Source organism: Coenobita brevimanus, chromosome 12 (assembly GCF_032717465.1).
Source record: "Coenobita brevimanus isolate Jiangsu-jjx chromosome 12, ASM3271746v2, whole genome shotgun sequence".
In the NCBI taxonomy this organism is placed as follows: domain Eukaryota; kingdom Metazoa; phylum Arthropoda; class Malacostraca; order Decapoda; family Coenobitidae; genus Coenobita; species Coenobita brevimanus.
The window spans coordinates 6,700,695-6,719,421 of NC_136965.1; the positions used below are offsets into that span (position 1 = coordinate 6,700,695).

General features: G+C 42.3%; 1 protein-coding gene across 1 annotated transcript; it reads right to left on the minus strand.

Annotated features, from left to right (window-relative positions):
* Nucleotides 1–1,374: 1,374 nt before the first annotated feature.
* On the minus strand, nt 1,375–17,337 carry LOC145413470 (carboxypeptidase B-like). The gene is made up of 9 exons (XM_080283169.1): nt 17,273–17,337; nt 14,183–14,395; nt 13,649–13,736; nt 11,249–11,350; nt 9,831–10,046; nt 6,141–6,276; nt 3,660–3,820; nt 2,759–2,843; nt 1,375–1,550 (listed from the first exon to the last, which is right to left on the minus strand). Exons 1-9 carry the CDS (start codon nt 17,335–17,337, stop codon nt 1,375–1,377), a joined length of 1,242 nt encoding a protein of 413 aa, XP_080139295.1.
* Between the last annotated feature and the right edge of the window lie 1,390 nt (nt 17,338–18,727).

Genomic DNA, 18,727 nt, shown 5'->3' on the forward strand with positions numbered 1-18,727 from the left:
CCACCCACCTCACCCTTACTCTACCCTTACCACGTCCCAATACGATACCAGACTTCTAAGGCTGCCTGCACCTCAGTGACTCAAAACATGTTTATTACTCATCGCTTTGTTTACTACAGGAGCTCCTAATTCCATCCGCGGCTACGTCCCGTTTTCGTTATCCCCCCAAACACCTTTTCATCCCCCAGGGGCCTGTTCACGCATGGACTTATTTTCTTCCTTGTACCTACCTTACCCCATGTTTTCTTCCTTATACCTACCTTACCCCATGTTTTCTTCCTTGTACCTGTCTCCCCCATGTTTTCTTCCTTGTACCTACCTTACCCCATGTTTTCTTCCTTGTACCTACCTTACCCCATGTTTTCTTCCTTGTACCTACCTTACCCCATGTTTTCTTCCTTGTACCTACCTTACCCCATGTTTTCTTCCTTGTACCTGTCTTACCTCATGGACCTATTTTCCTCATGGACCTGTCATTCCCATGGACCTATTTTCCTCATGGACCGATTTTCCACCATGGACCTATTTCTCTCTCCATGGACCTATTCTCCCCTTAGACCTAGTGTAACTTCACCTTGGACCTATTTTCTCCATGAACAATCAAGGACCTACTTTTTCTTTAAGGGGAAACACCGGACCTGCACATAGACCTAGATTCTCCAATGGACCTATTCCCACCATGGACCTACTGCCGCTGTGGACACGTATTTACCCATTTGGATCCAGAGACTGACTCCTTATGGATCTATTTGCTCACTACCCACCAACTCATCTACCCACCCATCTATTCACCCAGCCCTACCCACCTATCCATCTACTCACCCAGCCCCACCCACCTATCCATCTACTCACCCAGCCCCACCCACACACCCATCTATTTACCGAGCCCTGCCCACATACCCTTTCAGTTCACCCATCCACCTCACCTCACCCCCACCGTACCCACCGCAACTCACCCTTCCTGTTTGCCTACTCATCTCACCCTTGACCTCCCTACTCATTCCACCTTGTCATCCCACCCACCCACCCATCAACCTCCACCAGACGACTTGCAAGTTTAAACACACACACACACACAACAAAAATGATATAAATAACTTAAAAAATGCTTAGGTGTAATATGAAGAAATAAATCGCTAAGGAAGAGGTGCTATAAAGCCTCTTGTGTCACTTATAATACCACCTTCAAAGTCTGGATTAAGCAGACTAATCCTGGTCCCTTATGCTCTTGATTCTAGGAGTGAGACAGGATTGAATGATGATTATTTGGAGGGAAAACATTAATATACCGAAGAGATGTTACGTATTACTATATCCTGTATTTTATTGTTGGTCACGTGGGCATAATAAAGGCCAAAGTGTGATATTACAAGGCTACACAGCGTTAATAGCAGCCACAATGCCAGCCAGGGTCTCCTCTCCAGTGGGTACGATCTGTTCGGGTGGCAGGAGGAAGCCGTAGCTGCCCTGGTCGCGGAGTTCCAGAGCAAAGGCGTACTGGATGCCGGCGGCGTCGTATGCCCAGTCAGTGCTGCCACCTGCCGCCATGTCTGCACACAGGCAAGAAGAAAAGCGTTACTGGCTGGTAGAGAAAGCATCAAAACATTCACCTGCTCAACCGTCACCCTGCAGCCTAGGTCTCTTGAAAACCTGCTAGATGGCTGGCCGCGCAGTCCTACACCCATCCACTGCTACCACACACTATCAAGTCTAAAGCCAATGAAGAGGAACATGGCTGACACGGAAACCACCAATACATTCCCCCATGCAACTGCTGTTTTACAATCCAGGTCCCTCATAGGCGTATTGGAACTGGATACCCGTCTTCCATCCAGTCACTGCTACCACCAACTACCATATCTAAACCTCGGAAAGACGAGTGTGGCTGACAAGGCATGCACACAGACATTCTTCATCATTTTGCTGTAGAAGGCATTCCAAACCTTTCCCCAGACCACGACACGCAACCATCATTTTGCAGTGCATGTCCCTATTTCAATTTATGAGTAAAAAAGCTTGGCACCGAAGACCTAATCCAAAGAAATCGTGGAAGTAGGGCTAGATTTCTGCCTATCGACTGCACGAGGGTTATAAAGACAGTCAATTTTTACCAAGTTCAAATCTTCTCTTAGAACACAAGCCACAGTATATTTACATTCAGGTCACCCACTGGACCAGCAGTACTCCGGGTAAACAGTTTCCCATTGTCCCTGTTCATTTAGCCCTGCACTTCACAGTGGCAAGGATCCTGGTTCGATCCCAGCGAGGCACTGTCTATCACATGGGGACGCTGGTTCCCTGCAAGGTGTACTGTACTGAACCCGTAGGACGGCTCCACATAACCAATTGCGTCTCTGGTCGTAGGGTCTATTCTGCCGGACTGACTGGGGATTAGCAACAACAAAACAATAACAACAACATACCAGTATTACATGGGGGACATGGATGTTGAGGACGAGTCATTTGACGCCTAATGACTGGAACTGGGCCATTATGACTGACAATCAAGTTTAGACATGTCCCAGTCTTGCCCTAAAATGCAATACGCAACAGCCCATGAACTGTACCTCAAAATCCCTAATTATAGTTCTGTGTGACGTAATACATGGGGGAAACGAAAACTGTCCAACAACCTGACCAGTGCAAGAATTGTACCGGCACTCGATCCGAACTGTGAGCTGGATGTGTTAGCTCCTGCATCATTATCTTAAAAAAATAAACATGCAAATAAAAACAACAAAAAGCATATGGCACTCACAGATGACGTCAGCAATGTTGCCATAGATGAATTCGGTTCCATGGACGGCGATGAGGGCATCCACACCCACCTTGGACACACGATACTGCCGAACATGTCTTAATTAGTATTGACATCACTAAGGGCGTCGACACACTTGCCCAAAATATGTGATCAGCAGGAGGAAACGAGGCACAGGGTTCCATCAAAGGTGACTCGGTGCTTCGTTTCCTATGATCTTACACACACATTGGGTAAGTGTGTTCAAGCCCTGACCTACACCAAAAATATATAACACATCATTCGTAATGCCACTCTAAGATTATGAATACTCTTGTTTTCTAAGGAGCTGAAGAAAGCAATTCAGATCTCCAATCGATATGTATAATTCTTATACTTTACACTGAAAAAGCTGTGTGGCACTCTAATGTATATGAAAGTTCAAGGGAGTGGGGCAATCGATCTCAGCGCTGACGCGGTTTACAAATGCCACTGTAAAATCATAACCTTAGCTAAAAATCAAACAACATAAGCACAGCAGATAAGCGTCAAGGTGGTCCAGGTAGAGGTATGAATTTTGAAAACAAGAACATGAAGAAAGTAAACACCCATCCTTTTCCTACGGTGCATATCTATCTATCTCTTATTTGTCTATCTATCTATACAGGGTAGTTCTAGGTCCCTATAAAGCACCTTTGCCTTTTACCTTACAAATTCTCGTGTGTTGCGGGCACGGCTCAGCTAGCACTGTAAGTGTTTACCTCGCATTTTTTCCTGCTTCGTACTTTATAGTGTCTACTCTTTTACGTTCACTGACTGCATGTTTGATAACGAATGCAATGCGGCAGTGATGCTTCCTGAACCACCCTGTACACTCTGTTACATAGGTCATACATCTTCAAGTGTCATTAGCAGTGGTTACCTGTTCATCATAGTTATCAGGGAGGTCATATGTGTAGCCGTATGGGGTCATCCAGAGCTGGGAGTAGGCGTGCAGGGTGAAGAATATTTTGACCCGAGAACCAAGGGCCTGAACAGAGTCACGTACAGCCTGGGACTCCTTCTCCGAAAATGCTGCTGTGCCTGTGTGAGGATGGCCAGAAGGAAGATTAGATATAAAAAATAAGTGATGTCCAGCAGGAGGAGTAGATAAAAAAGAAAATAATAATAAAATAAGTGATGCCCAAGAGGAGGATTAGAAAAAAAAAATAAGTGATGTCCAGAAGAAGGATTAGATAAAAAAAAAAAGTGATGTCCAGAAGAAGGATTAGATAAAAAAAAAAAAAAGTGATGTCCAGAAGAAGGATTAGATAAAAGAAATAAGTGATGTCCAGAAGGAGGATTAGATTAAAAAAAAATAAGTGATGTCCAGAACAGATAAAAAAAAAATAAGTGATGTCCAGAATAGATAAAAAAAAATAAGTGATGTCCAGAACAGATAAAAAAAAAATAAGTGATGTCCAGAATAGATAAAAAAAAAAAAAGTGATGTCCAGGAGGAGGATTAGAAAAAAAAATAAGTGATGTCCTGGAGGGGGCTTATATAAAAAAAATAAGTGATGTCGACTGACTGATAATTAACCAACTGGATGTGCTCATTAAGGCTGATAATTAACCTTAAGCCAATTCCCAATCTTTCCTTAGAAGCCGGTGCACAACTGCTAAATTTTCCTGTACACTGGAGAGCCGTTGTTTCCTCTCACCTTTCATCCCTAACCTAGATTTTCCTGGATTAAAAAAAAAATGCAAACAACAGTACACAGAAGGAAAACCAGCTGTTGCAACCTCTTCCGTTCTTAAAGTCGCCCACAGCTAAATGAAGTTGTCTTAAGGTAGCAAAACAAACACACAAATGAATGAATAAATAAATAAATAAGAAGAGAACCATAGGAGGAAGGGCCGTAAAGAAACTCCCTAACACCTCTTCCCTAGCGATTTATTTTTGGATTGGATGGTTAATATTCTTTTGTACGCTGTTTATGCAGAATATGGGAATGTTTTAAGGATTTATGTACCAGAATAAGACAGTCAGATGTAATAAGCAAATAGGCAAAATGGATCGCTTAGGAAAAGGTATTAGGGAGCTTAATAAATCGTTTAGGAAAAGGTGTCAGGGAGCTTAATAAATCGCTTAGGAAAAGGTGTTAGGGAGCTTAATAAATCGCTTAGGAAAAGGTGTCAGGGAGCTCAATAAATCGCTTAGGAAAAGGTGTCAGGGAGCTCAATAAATCGCTTAGGAAAAGGTGTCAGGGAGCTTAATAAATCGCTTAGGAAAAGGTGTTAGGGAGCTTAATAAATCGCTTAGGATAAGGTGTTAGGGAGCTTAATAAATCGCTTAGGAAAAGGTGTTAGGGAGCTTAATAAATCGCTTAGGAAAAGGTGTCAGGGAGCTTAATAAATCGCTTAGGAAAAGGTGTTAGAAAGCTTAATAAATCGCTTAGGAAAAGGTGTTAGGGAGCTTAATAAATCGCTTAGGAAAAGGTGTTAGGGAGCTTCCTTACCCAATGAGAATGCGGACCTACGAAGCGAAGAGTCACGCGATTAAAGAACCATCAAGCTCTCACCATGGTACGAGTCAGAGCATGGGTTATAGGTAAGACAACCATGAAGGCAAGATAAGAGAACCATGTATTAAAACCATGAAAGATATGAACCAAAAAAAAAAAAAACACGAAGGCAAGATAAAAACATATAAGGAAAAGGAAACCATGAATGTGAGATAGGAGAACCATGTGAAGAAACCTATGAGAGAACCAAATAACACCATGAAGGCAAGAGAACCATGTATTAAACCCATGAAGGCAAGATAACAGAACCAAATAAACCCATGAAGGCAAGATGACAGAACCATGTATTATAACTATGAAGGAAAGCTAACAGAACCATGTATTATAACTATGAAGGCAAGATAAAAGAACCATGTATTATAACTATGAAGGCAAGATTAGAGAACCATGTATTAAAACCATGAGTAGGGTAAAAGAACCATGAAAATAAGGGAACCATGAGAGTAAGGTAAGAGAGCCATGCAAATACAATAAAGAGAACCATGAAAATACGATAAGAGAACCATAAAAATACGATGAGAGAACTATGAAACTACGATGAAAGAACCATGAAAGTACGATAAAACAACCATGAAAATACGATAAGGAAACCATGAAAATACGATAAGACAACCATGAAAATACGATAAGAGAACCATGAAAACACAATAAAGAGAATCATGAAAATACGATGAAAGAACCATGAAAATACGATAAAACAACCATGAAAATACGATAAGGGAATAATGAAAGTCAGATAAGAAAACCATGAAAATACGATAAGGGAACCATGAAAATACGATGAAAGTCAGATAAGAGAACAGTGAAAATAAGATAAGAAACCCCTGCAGGCCTCACCGTGGTATATGTCAGAGCAGGGTTGGTCAGAGGTCCCGGGGCCACCGAAGTCAGAATCAAAGTTGCGGTTGGGGTCGATGCCGTGACAGTTCAGAGCCCCGCCAGAGGGAAACCGGTTCTTGCGCCACAATCGATCCTGAAACACACACAGGGCCACGTAAACGCCTGTGGTACGGTGGCAATTTCCTTATTTAAATCTTCTTACTTCTAGGCGACTCTTAGTTCAGTTTAGAGGGGCGTCTGGCTATGAAGGAGTAGATGAAGACTATATCAGTTCCTCCAACTCAAAATTCTCTCTTAAACTAACCTAAATCATCTAAAAATGTCAAAGGTAAAATATATGACTTCCTCCGGCTAAAGGGGTTAAGGAAGTTGACTATTTTTTCCGATAAGCAGTTCTTTATAGTTGGAAATGTTGGGGAGATTCTGTTTGGCTGGAGTTGACACAGTGACAGCTCAGGAGACAAGATGAGGAGTGGCTCTTGCGCTAAAACCAATCTTGAAATAAAAAATCTGGCTATAAATGAATAAATATGTCAATAAATAAACACATGAATAAATTAATAAACAATCCACATATAATTAATGGAGTGCAGATCAATCCAAGGTACTGTCACTCGTCATAGTTCATGGGTGTCTGTGAGTGTACCTGAATCCAGTCTCCACCCCGTTCAAGATGGCGAGTCTGTGTACAGCAACGTGACTATGCACACACACACACACACACACACACACACACACACACACACACACACACACACACACACACACACACACACACACTGTTGGTGTGTGCGTTGTTACGGGAGACTTATTTACTGTAAGAATTATTTAAGATATTTTACGCTTGCTATCTTAGGGTCCCAAGTGACTGAATCGATATTTGAATTCATGTCTGTTCTCGTTAAAAGGAGCGAATATAGACTGAAATATTGATATGTATACGTTTTCCTTACCAGACTGAGGCAGTATTTTTACACTCACTGAACCCGGCGCGTCTCAGGCAGAATATTATGTTCTAGAGCAGTGGTTCCCAACCTTTTCTCTGTCGTTTCCCCCTTCAGCCAGTTCACCTGTTGGGATTCCTCCCCTCCCCCCCGCTCTCTCTCTCTCTCTCTCTCTCTCTCTCTGACTAAAGGCAATCGTAGCATAAATGTTTATATTTTTATACAGAACTTGAAGAAAAGTCAATCGCCACATTCTATGAGCTTTTTTTGTTGTCGGCTAATAGCTAGTAATCTGTATTTCCCTCAATAAATTTCCCCCCTGGAATCCTGAAATTTCCCCCCAGGGGAAAATTTCCCCCAGGTTGGGAAATGCTGTTCTAGAGGAAGGCAGAGTCCGAGACTCGTCGTTTATAAAAAGAACGGGGATTTGGATTCATCTATATTCACTCAGACCTTCACGAAATTTTACGAGTGACAAGACTTAGTTGTTCAAAAGAAAACTATTTATCAGTCCATCTATAGCCAGGCGCCTCAATTCCGTATGGGGTGGCCACTAACAAATCGCCTCCACGTCGCCCTGTCCCCTGCCATTTATCTGCCCTCTCTCCATCTTACACTCCCCCCCCCATCTCATATATCTCTCTACTCCATCCCTCCATCTCATCCTCGGCCTCCCCCCCTTACATTCACTCTCCTAGTTAGTCTCTCACTCTCCATCCTCTCCACATAGCCAAACCACCTTAAAGGATTTCTCTTAATGCTTTCTGCCACATCCACATCCACACCACAAAACTCCTTCACTTCCTCGTCTGTCAGTCTGTCTCTTCATTATAACCACATCTATCTATCTATTGTTACAAGCCTCAATCCCATAAGGGGTGGCCACAAACAAATCGCCTCCATGTCGCCCTGTCCAATGCCACTTCACTGCCACTTCACTGCTCACAACCCGCTCTCTCATATACCTCTCCACTCCATCCCTCCATCTCATCCTCGGCCTCCCCCTCCCTCTCCCCACCTCCACCTCACTCGCATACACTCTCCTCCTTAGTCTCTCGCTCTCCATCCTCTCCACATGGCCAAACCACCTCAGTGTGTTTCTCCTAACGCTTTCTGTCACATCCACATCCACACCACAACACTCCTTCACTTCCTCATATGTCAGTCTGTCTCTCCATGTAACTCCACAGGCTCCTCTCAAATAACTCATTTCCACTGCTCTCACTCCTGATTTGTGTCCCTCCAACAAGGTGCAAGCTCCACTTTACATGCTTCTCTCAAATAACTCATTCTCTCCGACAAGGAGAATATGTTTTCACCTGTTTTTTTTTTTTTCTCTCTCTCTCTCTCTCTCTCTCTCTCTCTCTGTTAGCAGGATTACTCAAAAACTAAAAAAAAGATTTTGACCAAAATTGCTAGACAGATAGCCCATGTCCCACTAAACAACAGATTACCATTTGGGACCGATCCGGATCATATTACAGATTCTGGATCCGGGAAACACTTTTCGTGAAACCCGAATCAGTGATGAGAAAACCTAACCCATTATGAAAAGTGGTTTGGAAATCACGTTGCCCTTGTCGGAGAGATGCGCTCCAGTGAGTGCCCCTCTAGTTTGTTAGTTTGTTTGTCCGTTAGCAGGATTACTCAGAAACTAAAAGAGAGATTTGGCCCATATCTGGTGGGTAGATGCCCATGTCCCAAGGAACAATCGATTAACTTTTGGGACCGATCCGGATCGTATTACAGATTCTGGATCCGGAAAGCACTTTTTGCAAAACCCTGATCAACGGTGAGAAACCCTAACCCATTATGAAGACTGGTTTGGGGATTACGTTACCCTTGTCGGAGAGATGCGCTCCACTGAGTGCCCTTCTAGTTTCCATTGCCCTCACTCTTCACGTGTGTCCTTCCAGCAAGATCCGAGTTTCACTTTCATAAGTTAGAGTGGAGATCACAATCCTGTCATGAAACAACTTTTTTCCTTCCATGCTCATTTCCCTATTTCTTATCACAGCTTTCAAAAAACCAGCAACCTGTCTTCCCTGCTGTACCCTTTCAAGCACCTCATCCTCCAAACTTCCATCTTTACTCATCATAATACCCAAGTATTTGAGTGTACTTACATTTTCCATTTCTTAATTATCCAACCTCACTGTGCATTCAGTTTCATTTCTCTCAAAGATCAAAGGTTTACTCTTCCCTACATTCACCTTTAGATTCCGTTTCTTACACACTTTCCCAAACTCATCCACAAACTCTTTCAGTTCCCACTCGTCTTCCTTTAAAAATACAGTATCATCTGCAAACAACAGAACACGAAGTTTCCAAACTGCTCACCCTAATTAGGGCCGCTCCAACATCCACTGCCCTACCTTGTATCAAGAAGAAAACAATTCTAATAATTTTATTCCATTTACCTTTCACACTATTATTAGGACTAGCAGACGAAGTGGCGGTGTTCATAAAGTTTCCTGAGTTTCATAAGTGTACAAGAATGTTAATAATTTCATTTTCACTCGTATGACTACCAGACACTCCTCAACCAAACAGGAGGGGAAAACAGTGAAAAAAAAGATTAAAATAAACATTGGGTAGGGCCCCTCTTTTTATGACACAAGGATGCTGGACTGAGGCTTTCCCAGGTGCAGCGCAGGTGCAGCCAATGGGGAGGACAATGAGGAGAGGGAACGTAGCTAAAACTTTGCTGGGATTGGCAATGGACAGCGGGAATGCAACTTACATCGCTCCAGGTGAATTCGTAGCCATCGGGGTTGGTAACGGGCATGATGTGGAAGTCGTATGTGTCAAGAAGTGCCGTGACGTCACTGTTGCTGCCGTAGCCGGAAGTCAGCTGGTCCAGGATGTACTGACAGACGGCTGAAGAGATCCATTCACGGGCGTGGATGCCACAGTCTATCCAGATGACAGGTTTGGTGTCACTCTCCTCGCTTGATACCTGATGGGGTTTGTTTACATGAGTCTCTTTAACGAGGACACGTCATTACACCTGCACTAGCAAAGAGAGAACGGGTGTTTTGTGTGTGTGTGTGTGTGTGTGTGTGTGTGTGTGTGTGTGTGTGTGTGTGTGTGTGTGTGTGTGTGTGTGTGAACTAAATAACTCAAGCAGTTTTCATCCGATTATAACCAAATTAGAGGGGTTGAGGGGCGGCCAAGGAGATGATTAAATTTTTTTTTAGAGCAACAAGTCAAAGGAAAAATCTTAGGGCTTTGTCAAAGATTGATCTCGCAAGGCCAACATATGCCGATTTAGACCAGACCTGGTTGAAGGGTTGAGGGCAGGGCAAGAACAATGTGGTTCCATTTTGAGAACAACCCATCAAAGGTCAAGGTCACCGGGCAAAGTAAAATTTTGATCAGTGTGTCTGTCAAAAAAAAAAAAATCTGATTTGGACCAAACTTGGTGGGAAGGTTGACGATCAGACAAGAGCTAACTTTATATATATATATATATATATATATATATATAGCAACAAGTCAAAGGTCAAAGTCACAATGGAAGGGTCAGCTTACGCAATTTTCATCCGATTTACACCAAGCTCTGTGGAACGGCTCAAGGTGTGCCAAGGATAAAAGGGTTCGAAATTGAGGACGATCAATCAAAGGTCAAGTCCACAGGGAAGGGTCAAAGGTTAAGGTAACAGGACAAGGTCAACCCAAACTGTTTTAATATGATCAGAACCAAAGTTTGTAGAAGGGTTAGGGATCAGGCAAGAAAAGGCTAATTAAGTTTTGACAGCAGTCGGGTGAAGGTCAAGGTCACAAAGCAAAGTCAAGTGTTCAGCCCTTAGATCAGCTGGTGGACGCGGGTGTTGCAATTCCTGAGTAATACTTCTTGTCTAGAGTCTATTCCTGCTTCACCAGAGTTTTTATACTTTCCTGTCACTCCTGTCACCTGATACGTGAAGGAATTTGCTCACATTTCACCTTTACCCCGTGCACGTCTCTCATAATCTGTTTGTGCCTCTCCAATACTCTCTCTGTATCTGTGGCTCCGAAAAAAGGTGCGATTATAACACCACCTTCTTGATTATAACTGGTTAGATTAGAAGGATCTTGTTAGGTTTACACAGGGTATCGAGGCAATGTGATGATGATGATGATGATGATGATGATGGACTAAAGGCTGCTTGTATATACCTTGAGCACACGAATGGGTCTTCCTTCATATGTAGTGGCGGCCGTGTAGCTGGACACCAGGGAATTGTAGTCCGCCTCAACACCGTCAAGGATAGAGTAGATCTGTGAGGAGGAGGAGGAGGAGAAGGAGGAAGAGATTAATAATAATAAAAATACTACTACTACTACTACTACTACTACTACTACTAATAATAATAATAACTAGAATTCTAAAATTGTTGAAGCGATATTCAAAGATCCCCACTCTCTAGATGAAAATATTTTATCACTATACCTAATATTAAAGGACTTTTGTTATCACTCAAAAATTTTTACGGATTTTGATCTGTGACCTTGAGATCAAGGTCAGTGTCATTCATACTATGCAAAATCATGTTCACTCATGACCATGGAGTTTGGTCAAATTCAGCAAAACACTTTACGATTTATCACTTTCAGGCATGAGGCGGCCATTTTGATTTTCTTCAATATCTCAGAAAGTATTTGTTGGATCTCAGTACCCAGGTGCACCAGTATATGTTGACGACTACATACTGCAATATTTGCAAAGCAATCGATTCAATAGTTTTTACTGTGCAGGAGAGCAAGAACTGGATAAACAACACAGACGGCGCTAGTGCTAGGGAAAAAAAAAAAAAATGTGCCAAAAGAAGCCTAACACCAAGATACATCATCCCTGAAAATTTCAATCTCTATCTCCAACGGTCTTGGAATACCAGCCTTCTAGATCAACCCTCCCCCCTCCCACAAAAAAATATCTACATTATCAATAAGAGCTCAACAGAATGTGTTCATAATAATAATAATAATAATAATAATAATAATAATATGAAGTCTTAAAAACTATCGACTGTATAAGGCAGCAAAAACAAAACAGCTATAGTTCTTTCATCTTAACTTGACCCAGATTTTCGACTTTCTGCAGCTCTTTCACGTAGCTCAGTGGCAGAATCCAACAATACTGCGGCTATACACCCTTTTCATAGCACTTCCTCGTGACTAGCACCGTATTCTAAAGCTAACCCCTTGTTGCAGTTCAATATTTAAGATGAATACATGGCAATTTCACGCCAAGTTAAAGTGAACAGAGAATTGTTATTATAGGTGTACCATCTTGAGTTAGTTAATTCGTTTATTTATTTATCGACAGAGACTAACTGGAAGAGTGTAAGTGAGTGAGATGGAAGGGGGGAGAGGGAGGGGGAGACCGAGGATAAAATGAAGGGATGGGGTGGAAAGGTATATGGGAGAGGGAGGTGTGAGTTGGGGGAGAGTAGCGTAATGGCAAGGGACAGGGCGACACGGAGGCGATTTGTTTGTCGCCACCTCTTACGGGATTAGGCGTCTGGCTATAGACAGATGAAACGAGATAGGTGATTTTCTTTTTTTCTTAGCACTGTGATGATTTAGTGGGTCATGCTTATAAAAGAAACTATATTCATTTTGCACAAGTTTGGCCTAATTTGCCATCTTTCTGTCATCGTTCGTCCGCCTAACGTGGAGGATATTTTTGCCCTTTTGTAAATGATATCTCTTAACATCAAAATAACACAATACTAAGGCTCTGCACCCTTTCTATTGCACTTCTTCGTGGCTCGCATTATATTCTAGTGACCTAGTGTTAATCTCATCTTACAGCTCAAGAACAGAATACGACCACATTAAGGATCGACATCACTTCTGAAGCACTTTTTCGTGACTAGTACCATATTCTAGTGTTTACTGATTGTTGCAGTTCAGTGGCAGAATTAAACAACACTGTTCTCTGCATCCTTTCTATAGCACTTCTTCGTGACTTTCACGATATTGTATAGTTAACATCTTTTTTTTTACAATCCTGTGACAAAATACAACAATGAGGTTCTGTGTGCTTTCCGTACCACTTATTCGTGACTAGCACCATATTCTAGTGTCAATCTACAGTTAGAGCTCAGTCATATAATAAAACAATAGCACATACTCGTAACCTGCATGATATTCTACGTCTCAATTCTTCTTACAGGTGAATGACAACAAAAAGAAAAAAAAAAAAAAACTCCAGAAGTGAGACAATGCTACGGCTCTGCATCCTTTCCATAGCATTTCTTTGTGACTATTACCATATTGTAGTGTTAGTCTCTAGAGAGCAGTAAACCTAACAGAGATTCATAGCCCCTTTTAGCTCCGTAGACAGCCAAGTGTGGTCAGACTGGAGCGTTAATTCGGCTAGTAACCAAGAAGACTCATTCCTGCCTCATAAGTACGACTCGTCAAATTTTATGCAATCGTGACAATATTTAATACATGGGAGTGGCTCAGCTCCGTCATATGAAAACCAACCGATGACAGTTACTTATAAGCATTCAAGATGGAGATATGATAATTTAGGTATAAATGAAAGTGTACAGCACAGACACCAACCTCGTCCAGGGTGTGGTACTGGGTGTGGTCAAAGGCGCGGGGCAGGGACGTGCTGGGTGTTCTGGTGGCCACCTGCTCCTCGATTAGCCTACACACACAACAACAAACCTGTTACATCCTTCACTCTACACACTCCAGCCGTATGTACAGTACACGAGTATATACATTATGGTGGGCGATAGCTTCAACTTATGTTTGACTGATTCGCTTAAATGATGGTTTTGAAATTTTGCTCATAAATTATACTTATATATATATATACACATAGAGAGAGAGAGAGATACATATATATATATATATGTATATACATCTATATAGATATACATATATATATATATATATATAGAGAGAGAGAGAGAGAGAGAGAGAGAGAGAGAGAGAGAGACACATATATATATATATATATATATATATATATATATATATATATATATATATATATATATGCACACGAGACATTCTTTTACGCTTACTGGTCAAACAAGAACACCCTAGTCGGTACTGTAATGACTGTGGTATAGATCTTAGACTCACGCCTGTACGTCAGTGATTTTGACTTGGACGGGGATGTGTTTGGCTTGGAGTCCACTTAGGAAGACGTAAACGAGGCTGGGAGGAACCAGGACGTCGACAGGGACTCCCAGACGATGAGGATGAGTCCACTGTTGCAGCTGAAGCAGCTGCACTGCTTTCTGCAACACCTGCGCTTCAGCCGTCGTACGTGGCGTTACACTCACAACCTTGTACCTGAAACACGTACATAGACGTACATGTACTGTTGCAGCTGCAACCGCTGCACTGCATCCTGCAACACCTGCGCCTCAGCCATTGTACGTGGCGTTACACTCACAACCTTGTACCTGAACACCACACCAAAAGAAGTACGACATGTCGGACACCAAAATGGACATTTGTATAATCGTGAACCATACCATCACAACAAAAAAAACCTTTACTGCCCACTGTTAGGGTGGCAGGTCGAAGCTTTACTAACAGTACGAGTAACAGTGCATAACGACACTATTATACACGCAGTCTAACAAACCTTCAAACAACCACCTCAACACTGAACGAAAGATCTTCGTCCCGTTTTCTACCATGTTTACGACCTCCTTTCAGTCAAAGGCATGGGTAGGGGGAAAGTGATGGTCAGGAGTGTACGGCATATACCAGACATCACACCTGCCACATCACACACACACACACACACACACACACACACACACACACACACACACACACACACACACACACACACACTTCTTTGTACTTTCATTAACAATCATTACCCTCTCTCACCCTCAACCCCTACGCCGAGCTGGAGGGAAGTCGTGGCCAGGGCATGACATCAAATAAATACCTGTCGTCCAGTGTTAAGACAGTCTACAGTTTTGCTAGACTGGACAAGGGACAGTTGGTGATGGCACTGCTACAATACTTCACTCACTTTAACTTGGCCCAAATTTTCATCCTCGGGGGGCTTATTTCACGTAGCTCAGTGGCAGGAAAAAAAGACAATACTGTGGCTCTACATCTCTTCTGTAGCACTTCCTCGTGATTAGCGTCTTCTTCTATAGCAGCCGCAGCGAGAAATGAACGCTGTGGTGGGGCAGCCGGGATGACCTGGGATCCCCCCACTGTAGCCATATTTACATGTCACCGACCATCGGCCACCGCTGCAGCCCCGCTCCATGATCCTTACCCTGTGTCTCTGGCTTTCTCTTTCTCTCTCGGTTTCTATATAAACTGCTGTATTTCCGAAACTAATTATGAAATTATTATGACTTTTGTTCCACACCACCTTTGAGGTAAAAATCAAGGAGAGTTTTCTGTATAAAGGTTTCCCCCCCCTCCTAAATGTGGCATATGAGCGGGGGAGTGCGGCCTTGCCGATACCTCCGCCTGACCTATAATTATACACTCGCCAGAACTGACCTGCCCTCAGACAAGGGGGGGGGAAACCTTTATACAGAAAACTCTCCTTGATTTTTACCTCAAAGGTGGTGTGGAACAAAAGTCATAATAATTTCATAATTAGTTTCGGAAATACACCAGTTTATATAGAAACCGAGAGAGAAAGAGAAAGCCAGAGACACAGGGTAAGGATCATGGAGCGGGGCTGCAGCGGTGGCCGATGGTCGGTGACATCCTACCTCTATGGTCGGTGACATGAGGATATGGCTACAGTGGGGGAATCCCCGGATGACCGGCTGCCCCACCACAGCGTTCATTTTTCGCTGCGGCTACTATAGTGTTAGTCCCTTGTTACAACTCAGCATTCAAGATGGAGGGATGGCAATTTTAGGCTAAGGTCAAGAGAACGTAAATATCGACAACAGATTTTCATTTTGTGTGGAAACCTGGCAACGATTTCCTTTCTGCCTTGATAAGATGGAAATGACGGAGATGAGTAACACAAAAGATAATACTGTGGTGTAACAGTCAGCATAAATCGCTAACAAGGAGGTGCTAGGGAGTCACAGTTAAATCAGTATTAGAAATGTATAAATGACATAATAATAATAATAATAATAATAACAACAACAATGATGATGATAATAACATAATAACAATAATAATAATAATAATACCGAGGTGTAATATTCAGGATAAATCGCTAACAAACAGGTGCTTGGGAGCCTCCTAAACCAACAAGAATATCACCCCCAGACTCGTATTCTCAATTTCTATAGTTCTTTTACTTTAACTTGGCCGAGATTTTTTCCCCTTTGCAGCTTAATTTACGTAGCTCAGTGGCACAGTAAGACTATGCTACAGGGCTACATCATGGCCATATCACTTCTTCGTGACTAGTATGGCGTTCTAGTGTTGATCTATTTTTATAACTCGGCCTGAGAGATGAAGAGATGGAAGTTTTAGGTCAAGTTAGAGTAAGAAGAGTATAGCATGTCTTCCCTAAGGATTTAATCTGAATATTGCACATTATAAACATCTCTTTTCCATCGACACAGACTACACACACAACAGGAATATCTTATCGAATCACAAAAAGAAATAAACTGGCAAGGAAAATGTATTATACGCCTTTTTAATCTAACTTGGATTAAATTTGCTCTCTCCATCCCGAGTGCTCAGTTATAACACTAAATCAAAATCAAAATAAAATACTAATCAAGAAGTGTTATGGAAAGCACCCAGAACCGTACCCTTGTCGTACTCGGCTACTAAGATGCATGAAAACGACAAGAAATTCAGTTCAAGTTAATGTGAAAAGAGTATGGTTAGGTTAAACGTAGAATATGGTACTCGTCTGGGGGTGTTTTGGAAAAGATGCAGAGATGTTGCACTGTCCTACTCTGCAACTGAGATGCGTCAAGGAAGCTGCAAAAAGATAAATATATAGGCAAAGTTATGGTTAGAAAATGCACATTATTTTTCTATTCCAAGCTGAAGCAAAAGTGCCATAAGTGCCACCTCTCCACCTTGAATACTGAGTTGTAATAATCTAGAATATGCTGCTAGTCATGAAGAAGTGCACTGGAAAGAATGAAGAGCCTTAGTTTTAGCTTTCCCTACCAATGAAGTACGTGAAATAAGCTGCAAATGGACGAAAATCTGGGCCAAGTTAGAATACAAAAGACAATGGTAAAGTTAAGGGCTCACCCATGGTAGGTAACGGCGGAGGTGACAGCGGCCAGTGCCAAGAGAAGTAACGCCGTGGTCCTCATCTCGCTGCTGTAATGTGTCCCTCAGCTCACCGCCTCGCTTTATATTACCTCCACCTCAGTCTAGGCAGGTCAAGGACAGAGACAAAATTTACTAACACGCTCTGCTGTCTGTTCTGTCGTGTAGCTGTGATTCTTTTTAACTGCAAGACGGATGAGCAAGCTTCTCTCTCTCTCTCTCTCTCTCTCTCTCTCTCTCTCTCTCTCCTTTTCTTTTCATTAAAAAAGTAAATTGCTGATAATTTCCCTCTCGTAACTATCATTCCTTTTCGTAGGATCAACAAGACAAATGAGAAGAATCATCACTCTCCTTCTTCCTAACACACACACACACACACACACACACACACACACACACACACACATCCACCCACCCACACACACACACACACACACACACACACACACACACACACACACACACACACACACACGTTAACAGTGCTGTAAACCGGCAAGCAAAGGCCAGTTAATACTGATATCAATATAGTAATAGAAAATTCTTATATAATCGGATTCGTATCGGAGTCAGCTGAGTAACGAGGAAAAATAATTACTTATTACCCACTGGCCCTCGAGGCTAATAAGTCTTGTAGCGCTTGTTTCTGTACCGCTAAGTGTAATTATAATATACTTTACAAAAATACGGTCGCATCCCACATCATGTTCAATGTCTTAAGTGTATGATGCCTGACCTAAACCGTACGGACTATTTAGACCATAATATTATATCGCTGGTCAGAATGAAACTCGTCACAATAACAATACCTGGACGTCTGTCAAGGTGCTGTGGCGAACAGGTAGGAACCTACGAGTCAGGCGGTACACTAGTGACGTACACTGGCGGTGCTCCATACACGGCAGGACTTATGGTATGTGTATTTTTGGTGATACAAGAGCGGTGAGTAGAAATTTAGTTTTTCATTAATTTCTATTTATCTCCAGTAAAATGTAAATAATAAATAATACACACAAATATCGCTGCCTATCTGGCCTTTAGGGAATTAAGTGTTGATGGATGGCACTGGGTGGGAGGGATAAACAGGAATGAGCATTACGTTCTATATTTCTCTATCGTCTGGGACTAAACAGAACCCATCCTCAGAGAGACTGTGCAAAAGGTTAGGACATCTGAAATATTTATACATAGCACGTTCCTGGCACCTTTGTCGTGTCTTTTGCTGACTGGCTGCCCTCCTGTATTGTGTTGACCTGACCTAAAGGTCCTGTCGCGACCTGACCCTAATCTTCCCGCCGTAACCTGACCCTGCTCCTCCCTATACGTAGTAGCTCCTCCTCCTCCCGTCTGGTGAGGGGTCGGTACTTGCAAGTCTAATTTTAACTAACGCGAAAAACGTGGGTACTTTGTAATATATATATATATATATATATA

Bases quoted from the DNA above. Each gene is read 5' to 3' on its own strand.
- LOC145413470 (XM_080283169.1), bottom strand. From the start codon at position 17,337: ATGAGGACCACGGCGTTACTTCTCTTGGCACTGGCCGCTGTCACCTCC. The intron at 10,047-11,248 runs GTATATACAAGC...AAACCCCATCAG, and splicing joins GACCCATTCGTGTGCTCAAG to GTATCAAGCGAGGAGAGTGA. The intron at 2,844-3,659 runs GTAACCACTGCT...CATGTTCGGCAG, and splicing joins CTGATAACTATGATGAACAG to TATCGTGTGTCCAAGGTGGG.